A 23,564-nucleotide genomic window follows, 5' to 3' on the forward strand; every position below is an offset into this window, starting at 1 on the left:
CAATGGAAGTTTTGACACATAATTACAGCATTGCTTAGACAATAGTAATATGAGAAATATTAACGCTGAATGCAGTATTTCTTGGCACACCTCTGGCTAGGTTCTTATTGGCTGAGAAACAATTATATATGACTAGTAAGTAATTCATACGTAGTATGAAGTGAATGTGACTGTACGAGGGCAGAATGCATGCACAACAGGTACTTCTAGTTAAGCCACGTTCAGTCACTGCTGCCGGTTTGGACTAAACTGTTCTGGGCACTAACAGTGGCGAACATCATCAGAGGTCGCTGAAGTCTCACAGAGGCCTCCCCGTTCTGGGTCGTGAGCAGCTTCCCTTGCAGATTGGATCCGTATTTAAAGCAGAGGGGATGGCATCTAACCCGCTGCAAATCGCTGGACTGGTTCTTGGGTTCTTCGGCATGGTGGGGACACTGGCCACAGCACTTCTGCCTCAGTGGAGAGTATCAGCTTTTGTTGGCAGCAACATTATTGTCTTTGAAAGAATCTGGGAAGGGCTCTGGATGAACTGCATCCGACAAGTCAAGGTTAGGTTGCAGTGCAAGTTCTACAATTCTTTGCTGGCTCTCCCACCTGCCCTGGACACAGCCCGTGCCCTCATGTGTGTAGCTGTTGCCTTATCTCTGATTGCTCTGATTATTGGCATCTCCGGCATGAAGAAGTTTCAGTGCAAAGGCTCTAATGAGAGGGTTAAAGCATATCTTCTGGGGACTTCTGGAGTTCTCTTTATCCTGACGGGCATCTTCGTTCTCATTCCAGTGTGCTGGACAGCCAATATCATCATCAGTGATTTCTACAACCCAGCCGTCCACATAGGTCAGAAACGAGAGCTGGGAGCGGCACTCTTCCTTGGCTGGGCAACTACTGCTGTCCTCTTCATTGGAGGGGGTCTGCTTTGTGGGTTCTGCTGTTGCAACAGAAAGAAGCAAAAGAACAGATATCAAGTCACTGGGCATCCTATGCCATACACAGATAAGGGACAAGGGACAGTGCTTAGTAAGACCTCCACCAGTTATGTCTAACACCTGCTTTTCACTCAAACTGTGGGTTATGATCAATGTGTTTTATAGAGTCTTGCCAGAAACTGTAAGTATGTCAGGCAGGAGAACTTGCTTTATGACTGTTTTTAAATTGAGATGAAAAGTTTAAAGGGCATATAGATTGTAGTCACCTGTGATAGGAATAAAAATGACTTGCTTTAGACATTCTGACCTCATGTGTATTAAATGCATTTACTATTACTGGACTCAAATAATCCCCATTCCAATCTGTGTAGTCTAAAATCAAGTATGTCCATAATCCTTAGTATAATGATAGACTCTTTATTTGTCCACAACCATATATTATCTGTTAAGAAATCCGAATTCTATTTTAATTGATAAGCTCTAGCAATAAAACATATTCTAAAATATAAACTAACTTATTTTTTCTCCAAATTATTTCTTATACTAACATGGTAACTACTAAAATAATGACTTTTTTTCTTTTTAAAATAAGCTGCAAATAATAGACATCAAATAAGGACTTTTAATTGAATTTATCAAAATATGAAAATGTTTGTTCAGTGAAAAGAGTTGTTTCTCCTTTAGGAAACTCAAATGTACTAGAAATTAAACACTTTTAGGGAGAAGGGAGCTCTGATTTCTGTTAGGATATTTAAGAAAATGATTTTAAAGCATCTAACATACAGTTAAACTTGCTTAGAATTATATATTCAAAGGAAACTAATTTATAAATGAAAAATAATATGCTTTCAGAACCTATGATGTGCACCTACAAGCAAACAGAATTATCTATCTTGATAAGACACATTAATAGAATACTATGAACTCTCAATTACCTACAAGCAAACAGAATTATCTATCTTGATAAGACACATTAATAGAATACTATGAACTCTCAATTCTCATCAACAGGAAATACAGTCCCAATTAGGAAATTGAGGTTTGGGTGTTGAAGGGAGTGGTTTCTGTTCCTTGTTTTATTCTTTAGTCATTGCACAGGTCTACACACTCTAAGTAAAATGGAGAATCAAGGTCATGATTCAGGCAGTTAGTCGGGCCAAAGTAAGTACCTTCTTTTGTATTCTCTAATAAATAAATAGGTATGGATAAAGCATTTTGTTTTCTTCAAATTATATGCATTATTTTCTCAATTCTTCACTTCCCATGTATTAACATGCCAATATTGGGTCATAAGTGTGGGGGTTGGGGGAGATGTAGACAAGTGTTTGTGGGGCAAGGCCACCCCTATGGGATGCTTCTGAATATCTCCAGTGTCTTGTGAACCAATTAATGTTTATATATTTTAACTCTTCAAATTTTAACTCTTTAAATATTGTGTTTATTTTATAATAAAGATGTATTTCATTTACAACATATAATTTCAGTGAAGAGATTAAATTTGTTCACCAAATATTTATTTTATGTCCATGCTTATTATAATAAAATAATAAAATAAAATAGTTACATATTTTCAGTGATATTGGTCTATTTCCCTGCGGGGTTAATTTGAAAATGAAGTTCTGTCCTCAAAAGATCATCTAATAACTCTGAAGCATTAAATCAGAGATAACTCAAGGCTAGATGTTAATGTCAAACACTCATTCCATTCTACAAACCACCAGCAAGACTTCAATAAGGCAAATCCTTGGCAATATAAAACTGTATTTTAAAAATTAGTAATACATTAATGATATAGGCCAAATAAATGTAAAGGTCTTCAAATAATAGCAATAAAAATAAGAAACCCAATAATTTAGATAGATTTTTCCTAAGATTACTTTATTTTTCAGACAATTGAGAAAGACCAAAATATTGGGCATGTTGAAAAGGAGTCATTTATCTCACACAAACAAATACATAAGACATCAGGACAAGCAAGATATATGCTTAAGGGTTGTCATGGAATAATTTGTCTTACCCTTTGGCTCACCAGAAGAAGTAATTAGTCTGGCAGGATGGGTTCCAGAATCTAAATGAGGCATGATATCCTGCTAGTCAGAGAATCAAAGAGTAAAATTGTGTAACTCTAGATAGAGTCATAAAATTACTAGAGACAACATTAGCTACTGAATATGGGGCAAAGTTTTAGGGACTAAGAATTATTTTCCTTGCCCTTTCATTAATCAGAGCATACTTTGGAAAAAAAAAATTGTTCCTTCTCTCTGCTGCACTATTTTTCCTTCTATGCCAAAAAAATTAATAATTTTCAACGAATTTCAAGGTGCATTGTAGATGTAAATATCATACCACAAACTCAGGTGTGGAAGAAATGCATTTTTTTTAAATCTAATTTAGATTCAACTTCTTGGGTATTTTCCCATGTATTACACAGTTATTGGGGTCTTCTGCAGGGATAAGCAGTGGCTCAGTGGTGGGTTCAGGGGATCAGTCCATGATCATCACTCCATAGATGTACTGAGAAGATGTCTATTATACCTGCCCACAAGGTCCCTTTAGGCTTCTCTGCTCGGTCGATCTTCTGTCATGCTTGGCAATTTATTTTTGAGACTCTCTTGTTCTCGGCTGCTTGGATTGGTGGATTTCAACCCTGGCTGCATATTAATAGAATTGCCAGAGGAACTTTGAAAACTACCAATGCAGCCAGTGTCCAGATGACCTATGACATCATTTCCCAGAGTCATGGCAGGAATCTGACCTCCTTACTTGGTTACCAGCTGTCTACAAGCAGTGGTAAAACAAATTTTGCCTTCTCCCATATGAATTTTTTTAAAATATCACCTCCACAAATCTCCTCCTCCATTGTCAAAAATTTTATACAATTTCATAGACACTTAGGCATTCAGAAGCAAAAATGCATAAATAAAGACTGAAACTTCTCTAGGCGATCTTGCTTTCAGTTTTGCTATCTACTCCCTATCTAGAGAACCAGTGAAATGCATTGCTAACTGCCTTCTGGAATGGGGACCAGAGAGAGGGGGGAAATATAATATTACCTAGCCACACATGGTTAAAATGTTTTACAAGACTAACTCTTTGTAGGTTACAAATTTAACTAAATGCACACTAATAATGCTTTTCTTTTGCAGAAAGATCTTGATACATTTAAAAATATTTAGTTGGGTTCACTTGCTCTCCACAGCTACCACATACTGTAGACAGTGCAGAGAGCATTATCAACATATTTTAACTAAGAGAACTGAAAGTTACAAGGTTGTAGGACTTGGTCAAAGTCATATACCAACATTGAGAAATCAAGAAGTCAATCATACTAAGTAGAGACAATAAATATTTGAGGAATGATCAAGAAACTATATATGTCAGTACAGTAATTTGAGATTTTAGCTAATATGAAGCTCCTCTTCCCACAGGGAAGAGATGAAACAATAGAACTCAGAAGTTTAAAGACAGTTCCTGTTTTTTTAGTCTGAAAAGCCTAAATTCTGAGGAGACTGTAGGCAAAGTATAAAATGGCTCCGTCAGAATCAGGTTTTTCTGAATCTTAAGATTACGCAATGATTTCTTTGGATGAAGGTAAAATAAAAAGAAGCAGAGTTAAGATGGTCTAGATTTCAGTGTGTCCCTGGGAAGATACCTATGGACCCTCCCTAGTTCAGTTCTTGAGGAGTGAGATGCAGAGAAATGACAAACTCTCAGATGGGTTTGAGAATTTAAGGACAGAAATGATCTGTGTCCTGACCCAGGTGGAGCAAAGGAGGTTGACAGTTTTCCTCATGCGCTCACAGTGTTGGGAGATAAGAAACATCTCTGTGAGGTGTTTAGTCTGTCAGGCCAAGAGATAATCTTGCCATGTTTTCCACAGCTAGAACACTATGGGAACAGAAGAATATTTCCTACTCCCCTTAAAATGGAACAGAGCATTCAAAAAGTCCTGGTTGTTGGGATTAAGTGTGAACACAGCAGTAACACACATGGATGGACAAGGGTCGGGGGAAGGCGTCCATGGCCTGTTTGTCTTCAGATCTATTCCTTGCCTTCCTCTGCTCTAATCTGTATCCTAAGGACTTTGGTCTCTGCAGGCTGTGCAGTGGTATGCCAAGAGTGGGTGATAGCAGTTGTCCTTACCAGGTATAGACCATAAAGAGTAACTCTATCTGTAGAGAATTTAAAAGCAATAATAAATCCACCTAAATATCAGATCTGTTCTTTATTATCTTTACCTAAAGGTCTTTCTAAAAAATGTCAGTGATAAAGCACTCCTGCTCAGAAAGAAAAAAAATTGTGTTGGTCTAAGTCCTGTAAATCACTGCAGTTACTGTAGATGTAGAAAATAGACAGAGACAGATAGATGATAGATAGATAGATAGATGATAGATAGATAGATACATAGATACATAGATAGATGATAGGTAGATAGAGCCAGCAAAGAGCTGAATTGTGTCCCCTGCTAAAATTCATACATTAAAATCCTACCCACTAGTATCTCAGAATGTGACCATATTTGGAGATAAGGTCTTGAAAGAGATAAAGTTAAAATGAAGACATAAATGTGGGACCTTAATTCAATATGACTGGTGTTCTTAAAAGAAGAGGGTAGTTGGACACAGACAGGAACAGAGGGAAGACAATATGAGACACAGGGAGACAACAGCCATCTATAACCACAGAGAAAGACCTGGATCAGAGCCTTCCTTCACAGCTTTCAGAAAGAACCAACTCTACCAACACCTCAGTCTTGGACATCTAGCCTCCAGAACTATGAGAAAATAAGTTTGTGTTGTTTTAACCACCAGGTCCGTGGTATTTTGTTACAGCAGCCCTAGCAAACTAGACAGATATAAATAGATGATAAATAGATGGTAGATAGATGATAGATAAATAGATAGATAGATAGATAGAAAATCTACAGTGAGCCTTGACACATGGCTATATGTATTTGTTTCAAGAGAGAATTTTTCCTTACATTCAGCAAGGCTTATTTTTCAAATCATCACTCCGTTTACTTGGTTTTATTGTTTTAATTTCTTTAACACAAATAAAAAACCCCAGTTGCTGTAAAATGACAAAATTAAAGTAACTTGAGTTCTGTTTCTACGTCTTGACAGTGTCTCTGCTACAGAAATTGGAGGCACACACTATGTATACACTAGGTAGCTCCAATGAGTCTAACCTGTAATGAACTTACTGGGGTTTCTTCAGAGTTATGTCTGTAAAGAATACAGTGTCCATTAAAGGATAAATAATAAAAAATGTGTTAATTTTATAACTGAAAACAATGTCTCTTACTGAGGAGGGGGTATAAGAAAAAATAATTTGTATCTGGGAGTGAGAGAGGCCAGATAGACCACTGAGGCTGCCTTTTCCTGAGCTCCATGCTCAGCTGCTGCCCACTAGACTTGGCCAATAAGAGGTACAGGTTAGAGACAGGAGGGCAGTTGTGGTCCACCCCTTTTCTCTTTGTGGGGGCAGATGCCTCCAGTGATGACTATGTCTTCTTCCCTGCTTTGCCAGAATGAGCCACTTGTAGGTCCAGCTTCTGCCAGTTGCACATCACCTCTTGGGTCCAACAATCATTGCTTTTCTTTTAATTCCCTCATCTTCAGGAAAACAGCAGTTTTCTGCTATTATTAGTGTCTGGGAGGCTCCATGGTCCTCTCCTTGGTCTTAAATCTCCCCATAACCTGCCTAACCATGTCATTCTATTAAATTCCACTAATTTAAAAATATAGAATGATTTCACGTTTCTTGGTTGGACCTGAGAGACACAACAACTGAAAATCATCCGAAATGGGGTATCTCAGTCGAATCCAAGGTGAACAAATAAAGGTCATAAGTATTAGATCAATAACTTGGCTTCACATGAGCTTGGCTTTACAGAACTTAGGTACAACTCTGAGAAAATGAGGGACCCTCACTGAATAAGATTAAGTTTGTATTCCATGGGAGTTTGCAACCAAAATTAAGTTCAGTTTTTAAAAATATTTGCATGGCAAAACACCTGGCACTTAAGAGATGGTAAATGTTTGCTGAGAGAATGAATGAATGATGAATTAATGAAGGAAGAAAATAAGAAGCAAATCACAATATAAAGTACCTTATCTGGGAGCAATCAAAAGTTCAATTCCTAAATGGGTCTAGAGGAGTTTTGTGGTTTTGATACTCTTAGCAGGATAATTTCCAAGAAAATATTTATTTAATGGTTGCCCATTAAAGAATTACTGCAGACAAAACAGGACACCAAGAAAATACATTTAAAATGGGCAAAAGTCTGAATTTAGACGGTGATATAGTAATGCTCAGAATTTACTGGTAGAAATGACTAGTAAAATATTCAGTAAGAAGCCAATCATAATATGGATAGGGCTATAGCAAAATGACTAAAACTTTTACCACAATAAAGATCTGTCAGATATTTTATCATGGCTGGTCTCCCTGTGAGATGAAGAATGCTTTCACCAGTTGAACAAAAACTCCCACACACTCTGAATAACGAGGTTGGTTCTGGATGTGGATTTGGCAGAAATGAATTTGTCAAATAGGTTCTGGAGAAAAAATGATAGGATATAATAAAAGAGATCTGAAAGTATAAAAGACAGCTGATAATGAAGACAAGGCACAACTAGGAAACAGTGCAAACTAAAATAGGGGTGGGGTGGGAGGAAAGGCTATGGTGATTGGAAGGGGAGGGAAAATTTCAACTGGTACAGAAGGAGAAACAAAGGAACATTCAGCTTTACCAGGAGGAAAACAATTCTTAAAGCTGGCACTGAACCTGTGATGAAGATTCTCAGAAGCATTGGAGACATCATTATAAAGCCCTTTTCCATCCTCTCCCGGAGCTGATGATGACATGGTTAGAATCATAGAATTGTAAGGTTGAAAAGGATCATGGAAGGAATTAAGGCTAAGACAGGTGAGCCTCTCTAGTTAACTCCTCTTCAATGTGGTCTGACCCAGGGCCACCCTACCTTCTATCAGTAATTCTCCAGACCTAAACCTGCCTCCCTCAGGAAAAACCTGCCTCTCAACTTTCCACTCACCTTCTCTGCACCACCTCTTACTCCTCCTATTCCATCACCCTCAACTTGACCTCACACCTGTCCGGGCACTGAGCTTCCATTTGTATTGCACTTTGCACCCCTTGCAATGTCTTCTGATTTGACTCTTCTGAAAACGTTGGGCTCCTGAAGATTGATTAAGATTTGTTTCAATAATCTTGTCACTTTTTTCCAATTTTTTCTGACTTAATTTTTCTTAAACTATTGCTGAGAACTCTTTTCTTTAAGGATTTTTAAGATACACTGCTTTTGTATTCCTTCCCTAGATCCCACATATATCTACTTCCTTTGAGAACTCATTCACCCCTGTTTTTGCAACTTCCAGTAAATGACAAATGGATTAGTAGAAAGAGCACTGGACAAGAAGATCTGAGTTTATAACATAGCTCTTCCATTCAAACTGAGCCTGTGTTCGCATCTACAAAATGTGGACAGTGAATAAATACTTTTTAACATGTACTATATTCTTATAAGTAGACTAAAGGTGCACACACACACACACACACACACATAATTCTTCTTATTTTTCTTTTATAGGTTAAAAAAAAAAAAACTGATGCTCAAAGAGGTTACATAACCTTTCCAAGGACACAAGCAGGTCACTGTCCACACCCACATCAATGCATCTTGAAAGAGTATGCTTTCTTCCATGCGGTGCCCTTCCTCCCCATCTCCCCACATAAGGAGGATAATAACCATCTTCTCTACCTAGAAGGGCTACTGAAAGGAGAAAATCGGATTGTGCCTGTGAAAGCATTTTAATCATAAAGAAGCATTATGTAAATGTAATACATTATTATTATTATTATCTCCCAGGAGTCCAAGCCTTTAAGCTCTTTATAGTTCACTTGCTTTCTCTGCCCATAAAGTAACTAACTTGCCTGTCCTGTTGGCCTTAAACTTAGGCAAACATAATTATCATTATGTTTGCCTAAGCTTCATATTTCCCCAATATATTTCTCCTTCATAAGTATCACAACTTAATTTTTCCCTTAAAACATTGATGACTGCTACATTCAGTTTTTTTACCTGCTGTTGTCCTGGAGTAATAATTAATAGCACCTTCTTTTTCTCTCAAAACTCCCAGTGTGGATGATAAATTATATGGTCACTTAAGATCTCTCAGGTGCCTCCTGCTATGGTCCCTGTTGTCTACATTCTTGCTCACTGTGTTTTAAAACCCTGTCCCTTCCCCATTTACATTCATTAATGTTAATCCAACTGCTACTTACTCAGCTTACTGAGATAGTCCTTCTTCTCCTCTGCTCATGTCGCGAATCTTTCTGTTTCATATTTCTGAAATACAGAAACACAGATTCTCACCTCCAACTATGGCTATTAGCATGTCACTTCCTTTATTAGAGCTCAAAGGCATTTAAATTTCTAATCTTAAACTTCACTGCTTACTTTCAATTATCCCTTATCTTCTTTACTTTTATTTCCTCAGCTTTCTTTCTTTATAACTATGAATTACTACTTAGAGTACACACAACTGTGTTCAACCTGTACCATATGTCATTAATCACAGATATGTTTGCTCCAAACCTTGAGCACACTCTCTGTTGCTTCTGTAATCCATGCCTTCTCCATACTTCTCTTCTCCATCTCTGTTTTGGTAGATTGTGAATGACAATTAACCATTTGCAGTTCCTTCTATTAAGAAGGAACTACTTCTCCAGACCTGGAATGAGGGCTAACTTCATGACTAGCTCTCACCAAAAGAAAGGAAGTGACATTAAACAAGTCTTGCATCTAGACCTCATGAGTCTTTCAGCTTTCAGCCTTGCTCTCTTGGAATGCTCCTACCATATTATTAGTCCAGACCACCCTGATGGGGGATGAGAGGCCAGATAGAGAGAGAAGTCCAGCCTTCTGAGCCATCCCAGTAATTCCAGAAATCCCAACTGAGGTCCATGAAATAGGAGGGAGACCAGTAGACCGTGTGGAGCAGAGAAGACCCATCCTGGCTGAGCCCAGCTCCAAATTCTGCCTCACAGAGTTTTGGACATGTGATATTTGAAAGCCTCACTTTACTTCATTCATTCTTTTCATATGACTATCTGTATATCCATATAATATGTTTTGTTTTCTATCTTTCTTATCTCTTTTCATCGATAGGGATATCTTGGAAAATTTTAAAGATATACGTGTGCTTTGCATAAAAAATCTTACTTAATTTTTGCACCAACCACACAATTTAGGTGTTGCCATCTTTACTTTCTGGATAAGCGCACCCATCACCAAGGACATTAAGCAACTTGAACAAAATCTGCCAATTCATAAATAAATAGATCAAAATTTAAATTATTCATTTTGTTATTTCAATAGCATATGCAATAAGTATTTTTCATTAGATCCAATAGAGACTATAAGGTCTCCTGTACCATGGAGAAGTCACTCCAAGAAAACATAGAAACAAAATAAATCAAAGAAACAAATACAATGCAATCCCTGATAACTGCCATTTGAAAAACAAAATTCTCTGGAAGTGAAGAGGAGAGGGATAATATGGATTAAGAGTGTGCATAAGCAGAAAACCCTTCTGGAAGAGACAGAAATTGAGACAGACCTTTGGGAGGAAGGGGATTTCCGGGGGTAAAAATAAGTGAAAGAAGGTTTGAAAAGATGTCAAAGTGGAGCTATAAATATGGAAACACCCTAGGTATGTCCAGGGAAACATGAATCAGAATACAGGCATACACAATAGGGAGCAATCTGAGATGTATTTGGAAAAGTTAAGTGTTCAGCATATGGAAGACCTTGAAAACTAGGACAGAGAGTTCTTTATTTGTAATCTGTCAAAGGAACTTGCACAACAGAGTCATATTGTCATAACTGTTCTTAGAGAGCTTCTCTCAGTTTAATGGACTTTAATATGGTCTGCCTTATTAATTAGTAAGTTGGTCAAAGCCATCAATATACTAACAAGTACTTAGTGCACACACACTATTCAAGGAACTGGGTTAGATGTCATGAGACATTTAAAAACAAAAGTATGGTGACCAACAGTAAACATCTGCTCTCAAGAAGTGCTCAGTCCTGTTAGGTCTCTAAAACATAACCTACAGTAAAACAACAGAACAAAAGAAAATCGAAAAAACTGTCAATAATAAAAGTTGTGACTTTCACTTAAGAACAATTTTTTGGATAAATGGACATTCACTCACTCTTTACTGGACATCTTCCTGAGGGCCTGAAATAGCATGTCAGTGATCAAAGGGATGCTTCACTGGCCCTAGATTCTGTCACTGGTCAACAATCAATATTTTAATATAACTGATTAAGTGGACTAGTAATGCACACATCACAAGTATCTTTGTTTTAGATAACATTCTTGCATTAATTCTTTGACGGCATTACCCAAATATATGAAGATGTGTAAATTCTTTCCCACATCTGTTTTTCATGACCTAGATCTACTTCATTGGCTCCTGTAGCTGAGAGAGTTTCTGAGGGAGCTGATAGAACTAAAAGAAGATCTGCAATTAACCAGGGACACAAGGACTGGCTGGGCTGGACCTCCAGGGCACATCTCTGCTTGTTTCTATCATCTCCCCAGTTGCAGACAAGGGTTCTCAACATGGTCCCAACTTCTCATCTACTTAGCCCTGCAGTTCCAGAGGGAAGACCCATATCACCTGAAGCTCTGGATAAGTACCTCTGAACGGATTTATTTGGCTTGGTTCAAATGTCCACCCCTGAACACATAACTCTGTCCAGAAAATGGGAAAAAAACTATGATGATTGGCTTTGGTTCATGTATCCTTCCTATAATTGAAGCACAAGGGACAGACTATTAGGAGTTAGGAAATGCATGTAGATATCAAAAATCAATCCCTATTTCAGACCACAGTAATCTCTTATTTTTTACCCTTTCATGTTTTTTTTTTTTTGTTGTTATTATGCAATTTTGTAGAGTTATAAACATTATAGACAAATGTACTGGAGCTACCTATAATTGAAAAATGTGTATTTATTTTCACTCCATAAATTATTGAGGTGTTTCTGCTATGTAACACATTTTGAAGTTTCACCTACTTTAGAGAGATATCATTCTTTTAATTATAAGGCACTCAGAGTTGCTTTCTTTTAACTTTCTGAGTAGTTTTTAAATAAGCATGGCAAAATCAATCTAACTGAAAGATCTGATAATTAACAAGCACTGACCCAAATCTTAACAGCATTTCCCATGGCATACAATGCCAATCTCATCCTCTGCCAGATAAATCTATGAAGAGGGTCCAAGAGATACTTCTGTAAGACCTGACAAGGTGCCTCCTCAACTGGGTCCAGCCTCTGTGAAGGACACCTTAACTCAGACAGAGGAAGTGTTACATTAGAGATAGTCTGTACTGCCACAGTGCATTCTGAATTATTTTTTAACTTTAGTATGATTTTACTATTTTTTGTGTAGTTTTTCATAATGGAGATTTTCTGACATTATGCTAATTGAGCTACTGAATACAAGGATATCTTTATATATACTCTAAATTTGATGGGATTCAGACCTAGGTAAATATGGAACAATTGTTGTAAACACATAGATGCAATTATTCCGTTTAGTATTCAAATTTCATGAAGATAGTAGCTGTAAAACACAGAAAACAACTTTCCTTTACTTCATCCCTGTCTTCTAACATCACAACGTTAAGAATTTATGAGCTAAAACGTAAACTGTTTTTGATGAAAACACTATAAAATTTGATAAAACTATAAAATATTAAAACATGAACTATGACAATATTAACTCTATGAGTTAAAACATGAAGTATTTGGAGTATTCCTCCTACTGAGTACTTATGCCAGTGGGATTTGTCTGAATCAAGAGTAATAGCTCTACTGAAATACCTTAATTGTATGTCTGGCTACAGTTCAAACTTCTCACTGTATGTGACGCAAACCCTCCCTCAGGCAATCCTAGTTTCCTGGTTAACCTGGAAAATGAATGCAGATGACATAATATATAATTGACTTTGTGTAGAGGGCATGATGCTGGAGAACCATGGCTTTCCCAGACAGTTGTTTTTAGACATTCTGGGAAAATTTACTCGTTGTGTAATTTTTTTACTACTCAGAACATCTTTGTGTGACACCAAATGGTATTTGTCACAGTTTTCCACTTATGTACATAGTTGTTCATATTTTAAGGAGAATATCTCATTTATTCTAATTTATTAAGGGTGAGTCAGAGACTGTTTTGAAATATCTAAAGATCTGTTTTATATATATATATATATATATATATATATATATATATATATATATATATATATATATATATATATATCTTCTTAAATTTATACATTCATAAAACAGGACAAAAAAACTTAACTTCTATTAAAACACTGGAAATGATAGTTTTAAATATAATGAAAGCCTTCCACTTAACTGCTTTTCATAGATGTCTATTACTTTATTCATTTACCTAAGTATTTTAGATTATAGCTAAATTAGAATAATTTAGAATATTATTTAATATTATTTGAATTTGCACAATTGAAAATGTTGTCATGCATTATTAATAAATGAATATAGAATAATATTATTTCTTCATTCACTGACACAATTTTTGATATTTTTCAATCAATGAAAACTATAAAAATATGCACTCAATTTACAGATTTTTATTGAAAAACTGAAAAACTTTTATAGCAAATATGCTATTGAAATATTTTCTACATCTAAATGGTGAAACCTTAACCAAAAACACAATTTAATTTTTAAAAGATATTAGCAAGTAATTGGTGCAAGCATCAAGATAAATAGGAAGATATTTTAAAATTCTGGGACCCACCCTCTAAAAACAGGGTGAGAGACTTCATAAATTTTAACATTTTTTAATTCCATCCTGTTTTTTTAATTCCTTTCTTTCACTGTTTGTCTTCTTCATTTGTCCATTTATATTGAGGGCTCACTCATGCCATATGATGAGCTAGCCTGGGGTTAAAAAGACAAATGAGATACACATAAGATCAGATTGAGAGGATATCAAGTTTATTGGGAAAAAATGAGGTCAAAGTCTTAAGAGGATAGATGTTGATAGGTTAATCACAATTATATTGAAGTTACCAGAAAAATGTCAGATTGTAGGTGAAGAGGAAAATTATAGTATGTATGTGAGCATATAATATTACCTTTGCTGCTTGCTGACTGCACTTACTTTTGGTTCTTCCCTCATCCATTCTCTGTACTTCTCCCTTGACTCCCAGACTATTAGACTGGTTTTACTACCCTCTTCTTCTATACTTCAATTCTTCCTTTCTCAGAATTATCAACTTTCTCCCTGTACCTGGAGTATTTTCTGCATATGCACTTACGCCTCACTTCTTATCTCAAATAAAGAGAATCTCTTCTCTTGTTCATGGCTAATCTCTATACATTTGTTACAGATCCTGTCTCCTTCCAACTTTGTCCAGACCTCATCCAATAAATTATTCCCCTCGCATTATGAGTCTCTCATTTCTCCCTCTCCTTTCTTTGTGAGCATATACATACACTCAACTCTTTCATCATTAAAAAAATTTTTTGGACTCTTTTCCTATCACATTTTTCTTCTCTTAATAGTCAAAATTATTCTTCATATATCATTATTCTTTATCCTCCTGACCTTCCGATTCAGTATTCTACCTAACTACAAACTGACTTCCTGTCTCCACCCCACCATACCAGTGAAACTACTGATGGTAAGATGGTCAAATCCAAAGAACACTTTTCTGTGTTTATTTAGCACCTGTGCCAGGCTGCATTTGACACTCACAAATAATAATTCTCCTCTAAAATGCCTCTTATTTTTTTCCTTTTTTTCTTCCTCACCATTTTTCCCTGGTCATCTTCACTGGACTACAAGAGCTTATTAATGTTATGTTCACCAAGAGGTGTTTTTTTTTTTTTTTTTTTTTTGGGGGGGGGGTGCGGTCCTCTTCTACTTGCATTCTACTTTCTTTCTCAGGCATTTCATCTACACCAATTATTTCACATGCACCAATGAACTAAAAATTTCTAAGTCTCTTTCATCACCCAGACTACTTTCCAGAGCTTCAGATTTATAAGCTATGGGTCTATAAGACATATCCATCTACACATCCTTTATGCACTGTCAATGCTACCTACATATAACAGAAATAATTTTTGTTATCCTCCATCTTGTTCTTCTTGTTGTATCTCCTAAATTGATGAAGGACACCACCTTCCACTGAGTCACAAAAGACAGACACTCAAGGACTTCCTTGATTCCTCACCTTTCCTCCATCTCCACTCCAATCAGCAGTCCCTGTCATGCCCTCATCCTCAATGTATCTTGAAGCTGTTTCTGCCTCTACCTCTACGACCATTCTCTTAGATGAGTTTTTCAAATCTATCACATGCATTGCTGCATGATCACTTCAATTACTTTTAGTTCTAGCCTTCTCTTTTTTAAATCATTTAGCCACAATAGACAGATTAATCTTTTCTTTTAAAAACAAAAATCTAACCATGTCATCCCCCAGCTTAAGATCTTCCAACTTTCCTCCTGAACGGCAGGATAAAGTGCAAACTACTTGTCAAATGACCTTAAGCTCTTAGTATCTGGCCTCTGCTTACCTTTCCAACTTGATTTCTCTCAGACTTCCTCATATGAATTTTTACTCCAGCCAAAAACATGTTTTCACCTATTATAATGCAACTAGGCACTTGTCCTATCATTACAATATGAGATTCAGAGACTTACTACCTTCATATCTTGGTGACATTTATGTCTCCTTATTTAGGTCACAATCCCATCTTGGTTTCACATAACCTATGAACTAAATTATGAAACTAATCACCACCATCTCATCTTCCATCTTCATTCTAGCTGAGAGGCTTCCTCCAGTGAAAAAAATTCAAGGTATAAGAGAATAATCTACAAACTTTCTAGATCACAGTTAACATCTACCTGTATGTGTGTCCATATACTCTTTTTTCCTCTGTACTTGTGATAAACTGTTTTTTCCATCTAAGAGCCCATGTATTTGGAGTCTACATCTCATCCTATCTTGCTTACTTAATGAAGTGGTTCAAGAAATGTTCTTCTGCCTCTTTTACATTATCATTTTTACCTTCTTGGTTGAATCATTGCCATAAACATACAAACATGTAAGAAAATATTTTCTTCTGATATCACATTCTAGCTTCCTTCTATTTTTCTGGGAATATCTGAAAATACCTGCTATCTCCAATTCCACTCATACCATTCCCTCCTACACTCACTCTAAGCAGACCCTCATTCTTACCACTTCAAAAAAACAACGGGCTTCCCTGGTGGCACAGTGGTTGAGAGTCAGCCTGCCGATTCAGGGAACACGGGTTAGTGCCCCGGTACGGGAGGATCCCACATGCCGTGGAGTGGCTGGGGCCATGAGCCATGGCCGCTGACCCTGTGCGTCAGGAGCCTTTGCTCTGCAACGGGAGAGGCCACAACAGTGAGAGGCCCGCATACCACAAACAAAACAAAACAAAAACAAAAACAAAAAAACCCAGCTTTTATGAAGATCACTGATATTGCTTAATTCTCAGTCTCCATCTCATTTACTCTATCTGTAGGTTTAACTCAGTCACTCCCATTTACTTTAAGAATTCCTTCATTTAACTTCCCAGGCTCTACTGTGTCTTGGCTTTCCTCCTACATTCTAGGTTGTACCTTCTTATCTAACCCCCAGCCCCCATTGTTGAGGGGAGGAAAAGTGTTCTCCTCACCTGCCAATCTTCTAAATATTGGGGTTCTTGGACTTCATTTCTTTTAATAATACTCCCAAAGTTTTCTCTTCCATCCTTATGGCTTTCAATATCATCTATACTCTAAAAATTGACATATATATTCCCAGCCAGACCTCTCCCCCGAACTCCATACTCACATATACAACTGTCTTCTATTGAGTATCCAATAAGTATATTACATTTAACATTTCCAATATCCAATTCTTTTTTATTTTTTTTATTTTTGGTACAAAGGCCTCTCACTGTTGTGGTCTCTCCCGTTGCGGAGCACAGGCTCCGGATGTGCAGGCTCAGTGGCCATGGCTCATGGGCCCAGCCCCTCCATGGCATGTAGGATCTTCCCAAACCAGGGCATGAACCCGTGTCCCCTGCATCGGCAGGTGGACTCTCAACCACTGCACCACCAGGGAAGCCCCCAACATCCAATTCTTGATGAGAGATGATGATGACCTTTGTTCTTTTCCATAGGATTTTCCTTTCACCTCCTCTCCCAGTTTTCCTCATTTCAGCATATGGTAATTTTATTCTTTTGATAATTTAACTCAAAAACCTTGGAATTATTGTTGAATCCATCTCACACTTGAGTAATTTCTGTCAGTTCCACTTCTAAAATATATCCTGAATCTGGCCACCATGCTTCTCCATCACCTCTAACACTACCCATACCACTCTTTTCTCTTGCTAAGATTTTAACAATTGCCTCTTAATTGTTCTCCTTGTTTTTATTATTTTTCCTCTACAAACAATTCTCAACTCAGCAGCGACAATTCCTTATCTAATATCTAGGTCAGGTCATAGAGGCAACCTAGACTCATGGCCAACAGCATGGACTCTGCAGATAGACATTCTGGGCTCTACTACTTACCCACCATGTAACCCTGCATGGGTTACTCAATCTCGCTGGCTTCTGTTTATTTACCTATAAAATGGATATAAAATTGTGATAAACATTAAAATTGCAATGAAGAATATGTTACTTGATATGTGTAAAAAGCTTAGGATAATGTCTGGCATATAAGTTACTTAAGTAAATTAAATATATACTGTTTTTCTGTCCTAAGCCTTTTGTTGGCTTTCCTTTCCATTTTTATAGTGGGTCCTCCGGTCTTTTGTAACCCCAATCCCCTCAAACTCTCTGACATCACCCTCTGGCAGTTTTCTTCCATTACACCATTAGAACTATATCAACATCCTTGTTGTCCTAAAACACAGGAATCTTGCTTGACTCAGGAACTTTGTACTTGATGTTCACTCAGTCTGGAATGCTACCTCTCTACTACTCCCACCCCACACAGATATCTTTAAAGATCACTTCCTCAGTTTCTTTATTCAAATGTCATATTCTCAAATGTCACCTTCTATTATATAAAATATCAACCTCCCACCCCAACTCTGGAAATTACTTCTCTCCTACTCTGCTTTATTTACCACCAAAGCATTTATTAAAAGCTAATATATTATACACAAACATCTTTTATTGTCCCAATATATTTAATTTATAAATGCTATTAGGAATAGTACAGGTTACTGTGGTTTGTCTAGTGAATAACAAGAATTCAGTTGGTGAGGAAATCATCTGAAAATTAAAAAAAATAAAATCAGATAAGGACAATTCTTGAATTCAGTAAAGGAGAGTTTGGAAATAGAGGATATAATGAGTTTGGATAGTGAGGAATATTTGTATTTCCTAAGTCAATTGCAAGTTCCAAGATGCAGTAACTGTATGCTTCTATGTTGTACCTCAGAGTCTAGAATAAGACAAGAAAAATATGTTCTCTTGATATTTGTTTGTTTAAATTAATGAATAAATAAAATATTTGTAAACAAACTCAATTATTCTTTTTCTTCCTTTATCAGCCAGTCATAGGAAATTCTCAATGAGGTCATAAGGCAGGCTGAGAGAATAATGCTGTTGCTGCAGAAACAGACACAGAAGAAAGATGAGCCTTCTAGTGACTTTCATTACTTATGTGCTCAGGAATCACTTGAACCTCTTTCTGTTTTATTATTTTTGCTTGATGGTGGGATGCTGCTAGAACATCTCATTTCATGAATTGGTGGTTCAAACCACTTGGTATTGAACGTCTCGTGTCCCACTGAACCCATGTTTGCAGTCTCTGCTGTGGCACATTAGCAATCCAAGAGCTATTTCAAAAAGAAAAAAAATTAGTTTCTGACAACAGAATGGCTTTACATCCAGTTCTAGGATTTTTCACCCTTATTCTCCTCTCAAAGCTTTCCATAAACCTTACGTAGCATCTGATCCACTTGGTCATAAAGGCCATGTGATAAAGCAAGTTTTCCCTGCTCATCAGATCAAATCAGCTGATATAGACTGGTGTGGTACCCTGTAGAAAAATAGATAAAATTCTTAAGGAATAATTTGGGCAAAATCAGGAATTTTAAGCAATTCTGAAGTAAGGTCCCAAAGATATTTTACTCTCCCTTCCAAGTGAAATCAAATAACTTCAGTTATTCCCTGTTTATTGGAATACAGAATATAAATTTACCAGATGCCAGGGGCTATGTCGAATTGCTCTAGGAAAAGGGCCACTTTAAAAACAGCAGCTCTAAAGCAGTCATCTCTGTTTAAGTTTATGAAAACTTATTTTCTTTTAAAATCTATCTGGGATAGGGGCGTGGCCAAGGTGGCAGAGTGGGAAGACCCTGAACTCACCTTCTCCCACAGGTACAACAAAATTACTTCTTATAGAGCACCTATCTATAAGAACAATGTGAAGACTAGCAGAAAAGATTTTCCACAACTAAAGACCTAAGTAAAGGAACTATGATGAGACAAGTAGGAAGAGTGGAGACACAATATAGTCAAGACCCACACCCCCTAGTCAGTGACTCCAAAACAGGAGAAATATCACAGTTGCAGAGGTCCTTCCCAAGGACTGAGTGGTCAAAATCCCACATTGGACTCCCCAGCCTGTGGGTCTGACCTGGGAAGACAAGCCCCAGAATGTCTGGCTTTGAGAACAAGCAAGGCTTCTGTTCAGGAAAGCCAGAGGGCTACAGGAAACAGAGACCCCACTCTTTAAGGGCCCACACAAACTCTCATGTGCTGTGAGTCCCAGAGCAGAGACATAAGTAGTAGTTTGAAAGGAGCATGGATCAGATCCACTGACAAGCAACATTTTGAAATCCTCCCTCTAGCCTATTAGTGCCAGTGGATTACCCACCCACCAGCAGACCAACTGCAGTGCGGAACCCCCCTGGGCCAGGTAGCCAGCCATCAAGAAGCCTACCCTGCCCTCCAGCAGGCCCACAGTCACTGCACATGGCAGGGCTTTGCAACCAACCAGGTGGGGGCCAGACCCACTTACCAGCACAAATAGAGAGCCCAGAAATGAACCCACACTTATATGGTCAATTAATCTACAACAAAGGAGGCAAGAATATACAATGGGGAAAAGACAGTTTCTTCAATAAACGATGTTGGGAAAAGTGGACAGCTATATGCTAAAAAGAATCAAACTGGATTACTTTCTCACACTGTATACAAAAACAAACTCAAAATGGATTAAAGATTTAAATGAAAGACCTGAAACCATAAAACCCATAAAAGCAAAAAGAGAGTACACTCATTGACACTGGTCTTAGCGATATTTTTTTTGGATCTGTCTCCTCAGGCAAGGGAAACAAAATCAAAAACAAACAAGTAGGACTATGTCAAGCTAAAAATCTTGCACAGCAAAGGAAACTATCAACAACAAAAATTCAGTCTACTGAATGGGAGAAGATATTTCAAAAAATATATCCACTAAGGAGGTAATATTTAAAATAAACAAAGAACTTACAACTCAACATCAAGAAAGGAAACAACCCAATAAAAAATAGGCAGAAGACCTGAATAGATGTTTTTCGAAGGAAGGTATACAGGTGGCCAACAGACACATGAAAAGATGTTCAACATCACTAATCATCAGAGAAATGCAAAGTGAAACTACGAGATAATACTTCACACCTGGACAATGAGATATCACCTCACGTGGCTATCATCAAAAGACAACACGTAAAAAATACTGGCAAAGATGTGGAAAAAAGAATGCTTGTGCACTACATATCTTTTCAAAGATGCCCAAGATCCCCTTATCATTGTAACTTCAAATTTAGTGCTGAAGGGGGTGCCCTCTGAACTTCCTCAGAGGACATATTTAGGAGAGTCATTTATGACATATTCACTGTAACATTCCCCAAAGACAGCATGAATATCCAGTTTTCAGGCAACAAAATGAATAAGTAATACAAACTCTTCTCAGCTGCCAAAGCCAATACTTTGCATCCACAAACTTGGGTAAGCGTAACCATTTTAATAAATTCAGCCAACACAAAAATTATGTTTACTTCTAGTCTAACACTTAGAGTCCATTCTTACTTATATCCATCCTTTTTTTAGGAAATAAACTAAACAAACAAACAAAAAACCTTGCAAGATATTGGTGCTAAGCACTTTTCTCTCTAGAGTTAAATTTTTTTTCTTCTCCCAGAGCATGCTGAGCTTGTTCAAGGTGTGGGAGCATTGATAACTGGTAAGGATGAAGCATGGAGAGAAATAAGAAATATCTTGCCTTCACTTGTAAGATACTATCCCATATGAATTTATAACTAAGACTTTAAGCAATGCAGGACCAGCCCCTTTTCAAAACGCCAGAAGGTCTGCTTCTGCTGGCAGGCCTGACAGAGTTTGGGTGATCTGGGTATTAATGAGTCATCTAAACAGTCTCAAATCACTACTGCAATTCTCAGGAATAAACCTTCCCTAATAAATCTTCCCTAATAAATCACCTAACATGATGAATTCAATTTGTGTTATAATTGAGTAATAAACAAGATCAGATTCTGAAGTTAACTTTTTGCCATACCAGCCTTGAGACCAAAGAAGTTAGGATATTCAGTCAGTCTTAGAAAATGTTAGGTTTTCTGATAATGTCTTGAGTTAAGAATTGAAAATGTTGACCTTGTCGCTTTCTGTCTTTAAATTCTCTATCCCCGCCTACAGTCCTTCTTTTCCTTTTGATCCAAGTAATGGTCTGTTTTAATAGTAATTTTGTCCACCAATGCCTTTCCTTTATTTGGCATCTCATACCGGTCTTACTTTCTAATGGTAAGTGGTTTCTCACTACTTCAAGATACAAATAGTTAATGTAGACATTCCTAAATCCTGTTTTCCTGAACGTCTATTGCATTTAACCAATTCTGCTATCAATAACCACATTGGTCAGTGTTGAGTTTCTAACGGTACAATCTTCTCTAGATGGTTTAAATGGACACACATTTGATACAAAGATTGAGGAATTTACAAAGTTGTCGGAAGGGCCAGAGAAGGCGTGGGATTGGTCCCATCCACTAATCATTCGTATATCCACTCTTTTTTAGATTCTTTTCCCATACATATCATTACAGAGTAATGAGTAGAGTTCCCTGTGCTATACTGTAGCTTCTTATTAGTTATCAATTTTATATATAGTAGTGTGAATATGTCAACGCCAATCTCCCAATTTATCCCCTCCCCTTTCCTCCGTTGTAACCATAAGTTTGTTTTCTACATTTGTGACTCTATTTCTGTTTTGTAAATAAGTTCATTTGTACCTTTTTGTTTTTTTTTAGATTTCACATATAAGCAACATCATATGATATTTGTCTTTCTTTGTTGGACTTACTTCACTCAGTATGACAATCTCTAGGTCTATCCATGTCACTGCAAATGGCATTTGTTAATTTGGTCTTCTATCTATCTCCTGCACTCTGTAAAGGATTGGAGTGGGTACTGGCAGAACAAATCCAAGAATCTATAACAAATTTTATCACAATTTCTGGGCCATTTCTTACTGCTGTGGAGGCAACAGTATAGTCTCTACTCTTTTCATGTCCTTGTCTCCAATTTCTTTAATAGGATGTCCCAGTCCCTGACCTTTGCTCCTACTGTGCACTACAGGTTTTACACCTTACCTAAATGGTTTTATTAATGACCTAACATAATAGTATTACACTGAATTAGTTCTCATCATTTTTGATTCATGGATTAGTCCTATTATTCTAGTAGGCTTTCTCTGTTTTTCCATCAACCATGAAAACCCCTGTTTCTAAACATCATTGTAATTGAAGTGATGCTGGGGATGCCAGAAAAGAAAGAATGAGTGAATATGCAGAGGAATGTGGAGTGGAAAGGAATTTAACAACATGTGTTGTTTAGCATCTGTTTGCCAAATAAAGGGGGAAAACATTTCACTCAGAATGAGAAAAATGAAAATGAGTCCTAGGATTTGGGCAGAGTGAGAAGAGTCAGAACATTATGGAAGATAATTCTAATGATTGCTAAATTTTTAAATTCACCTTCTGACTCATACCTCTATCTCACTTTTCCTGTTGTACAGAACCCTGAAGTCTTATGATGAAAGCACCATTAAAAGCCAAAGACTCTGTCTGGTCGGTAAAGCCGCCCCCCACTCACATGACCTAGCATGAAATCCATTGCATTAATTTTTTAAGCCTTGTTTTGAGATTGTTTCTGAAGCAAAACAAACTCTATTCTTTCTTTTTTAAAATAAGACCTCAGTTAATTGTCACAGAGATTCAGTATGATTGCTGAAAAAAATGGAAAAACCTGCTGTATTTTAAGAAGTTAATTATTTGCTGTTGTTACTTTCTTAATATGACTTATTTATTTACCTTTTTTTCTCATATCAGTGCGTGATAGCCAATGTAGGTAAAGGAAGAATGTACTCAAGGTTGTGCATATACTTATAAGATATCGCAGAAGGCTAAGGAGATGAGGAATTTTAAGTCCTTACTAAAATCACTGTTGAAATGATTGACT

At 37.0% G+C, this 23,564-nt stretch overlaps 1 protein-coding gene across 1 annotated transcript; it reads left to right on the forward strand.

Annotated features, from left to right (window-relative positions):
• Positions 1-371: 371 nt before the first annotated feature.
• Positions 372-1,043, forward strand: CLDN17 (claudin 17; the record flags this gene model as incomplete). Its single annotated transcript, XM_081235459.1, has 1 exon — positions 372-1,043. One exon carries the CDS (start codon positions 372-374, stop codon positions 1,041-1,043), a length of 672 nt encoding a protein of 223 aa, XP_081091585.1.
• Between the last annotated feature and the right edge of the window lie 22,521 nt (positions 1,044-23,564).

The sequence above is a fragment of the Mesoplodon bidens genome (genome assembly GCF_964165515.1).
Source record: "Mesoplodon bidens genome assembly, chromosome: 5".
Taxonomy (NCBI): domain Eukaryota; kingdom Metazoa; phylum Chordata; class Mammalia; order Artiodactyla; family Ziphiidae; genus Mesoplodon; species Mesoplodon bidens.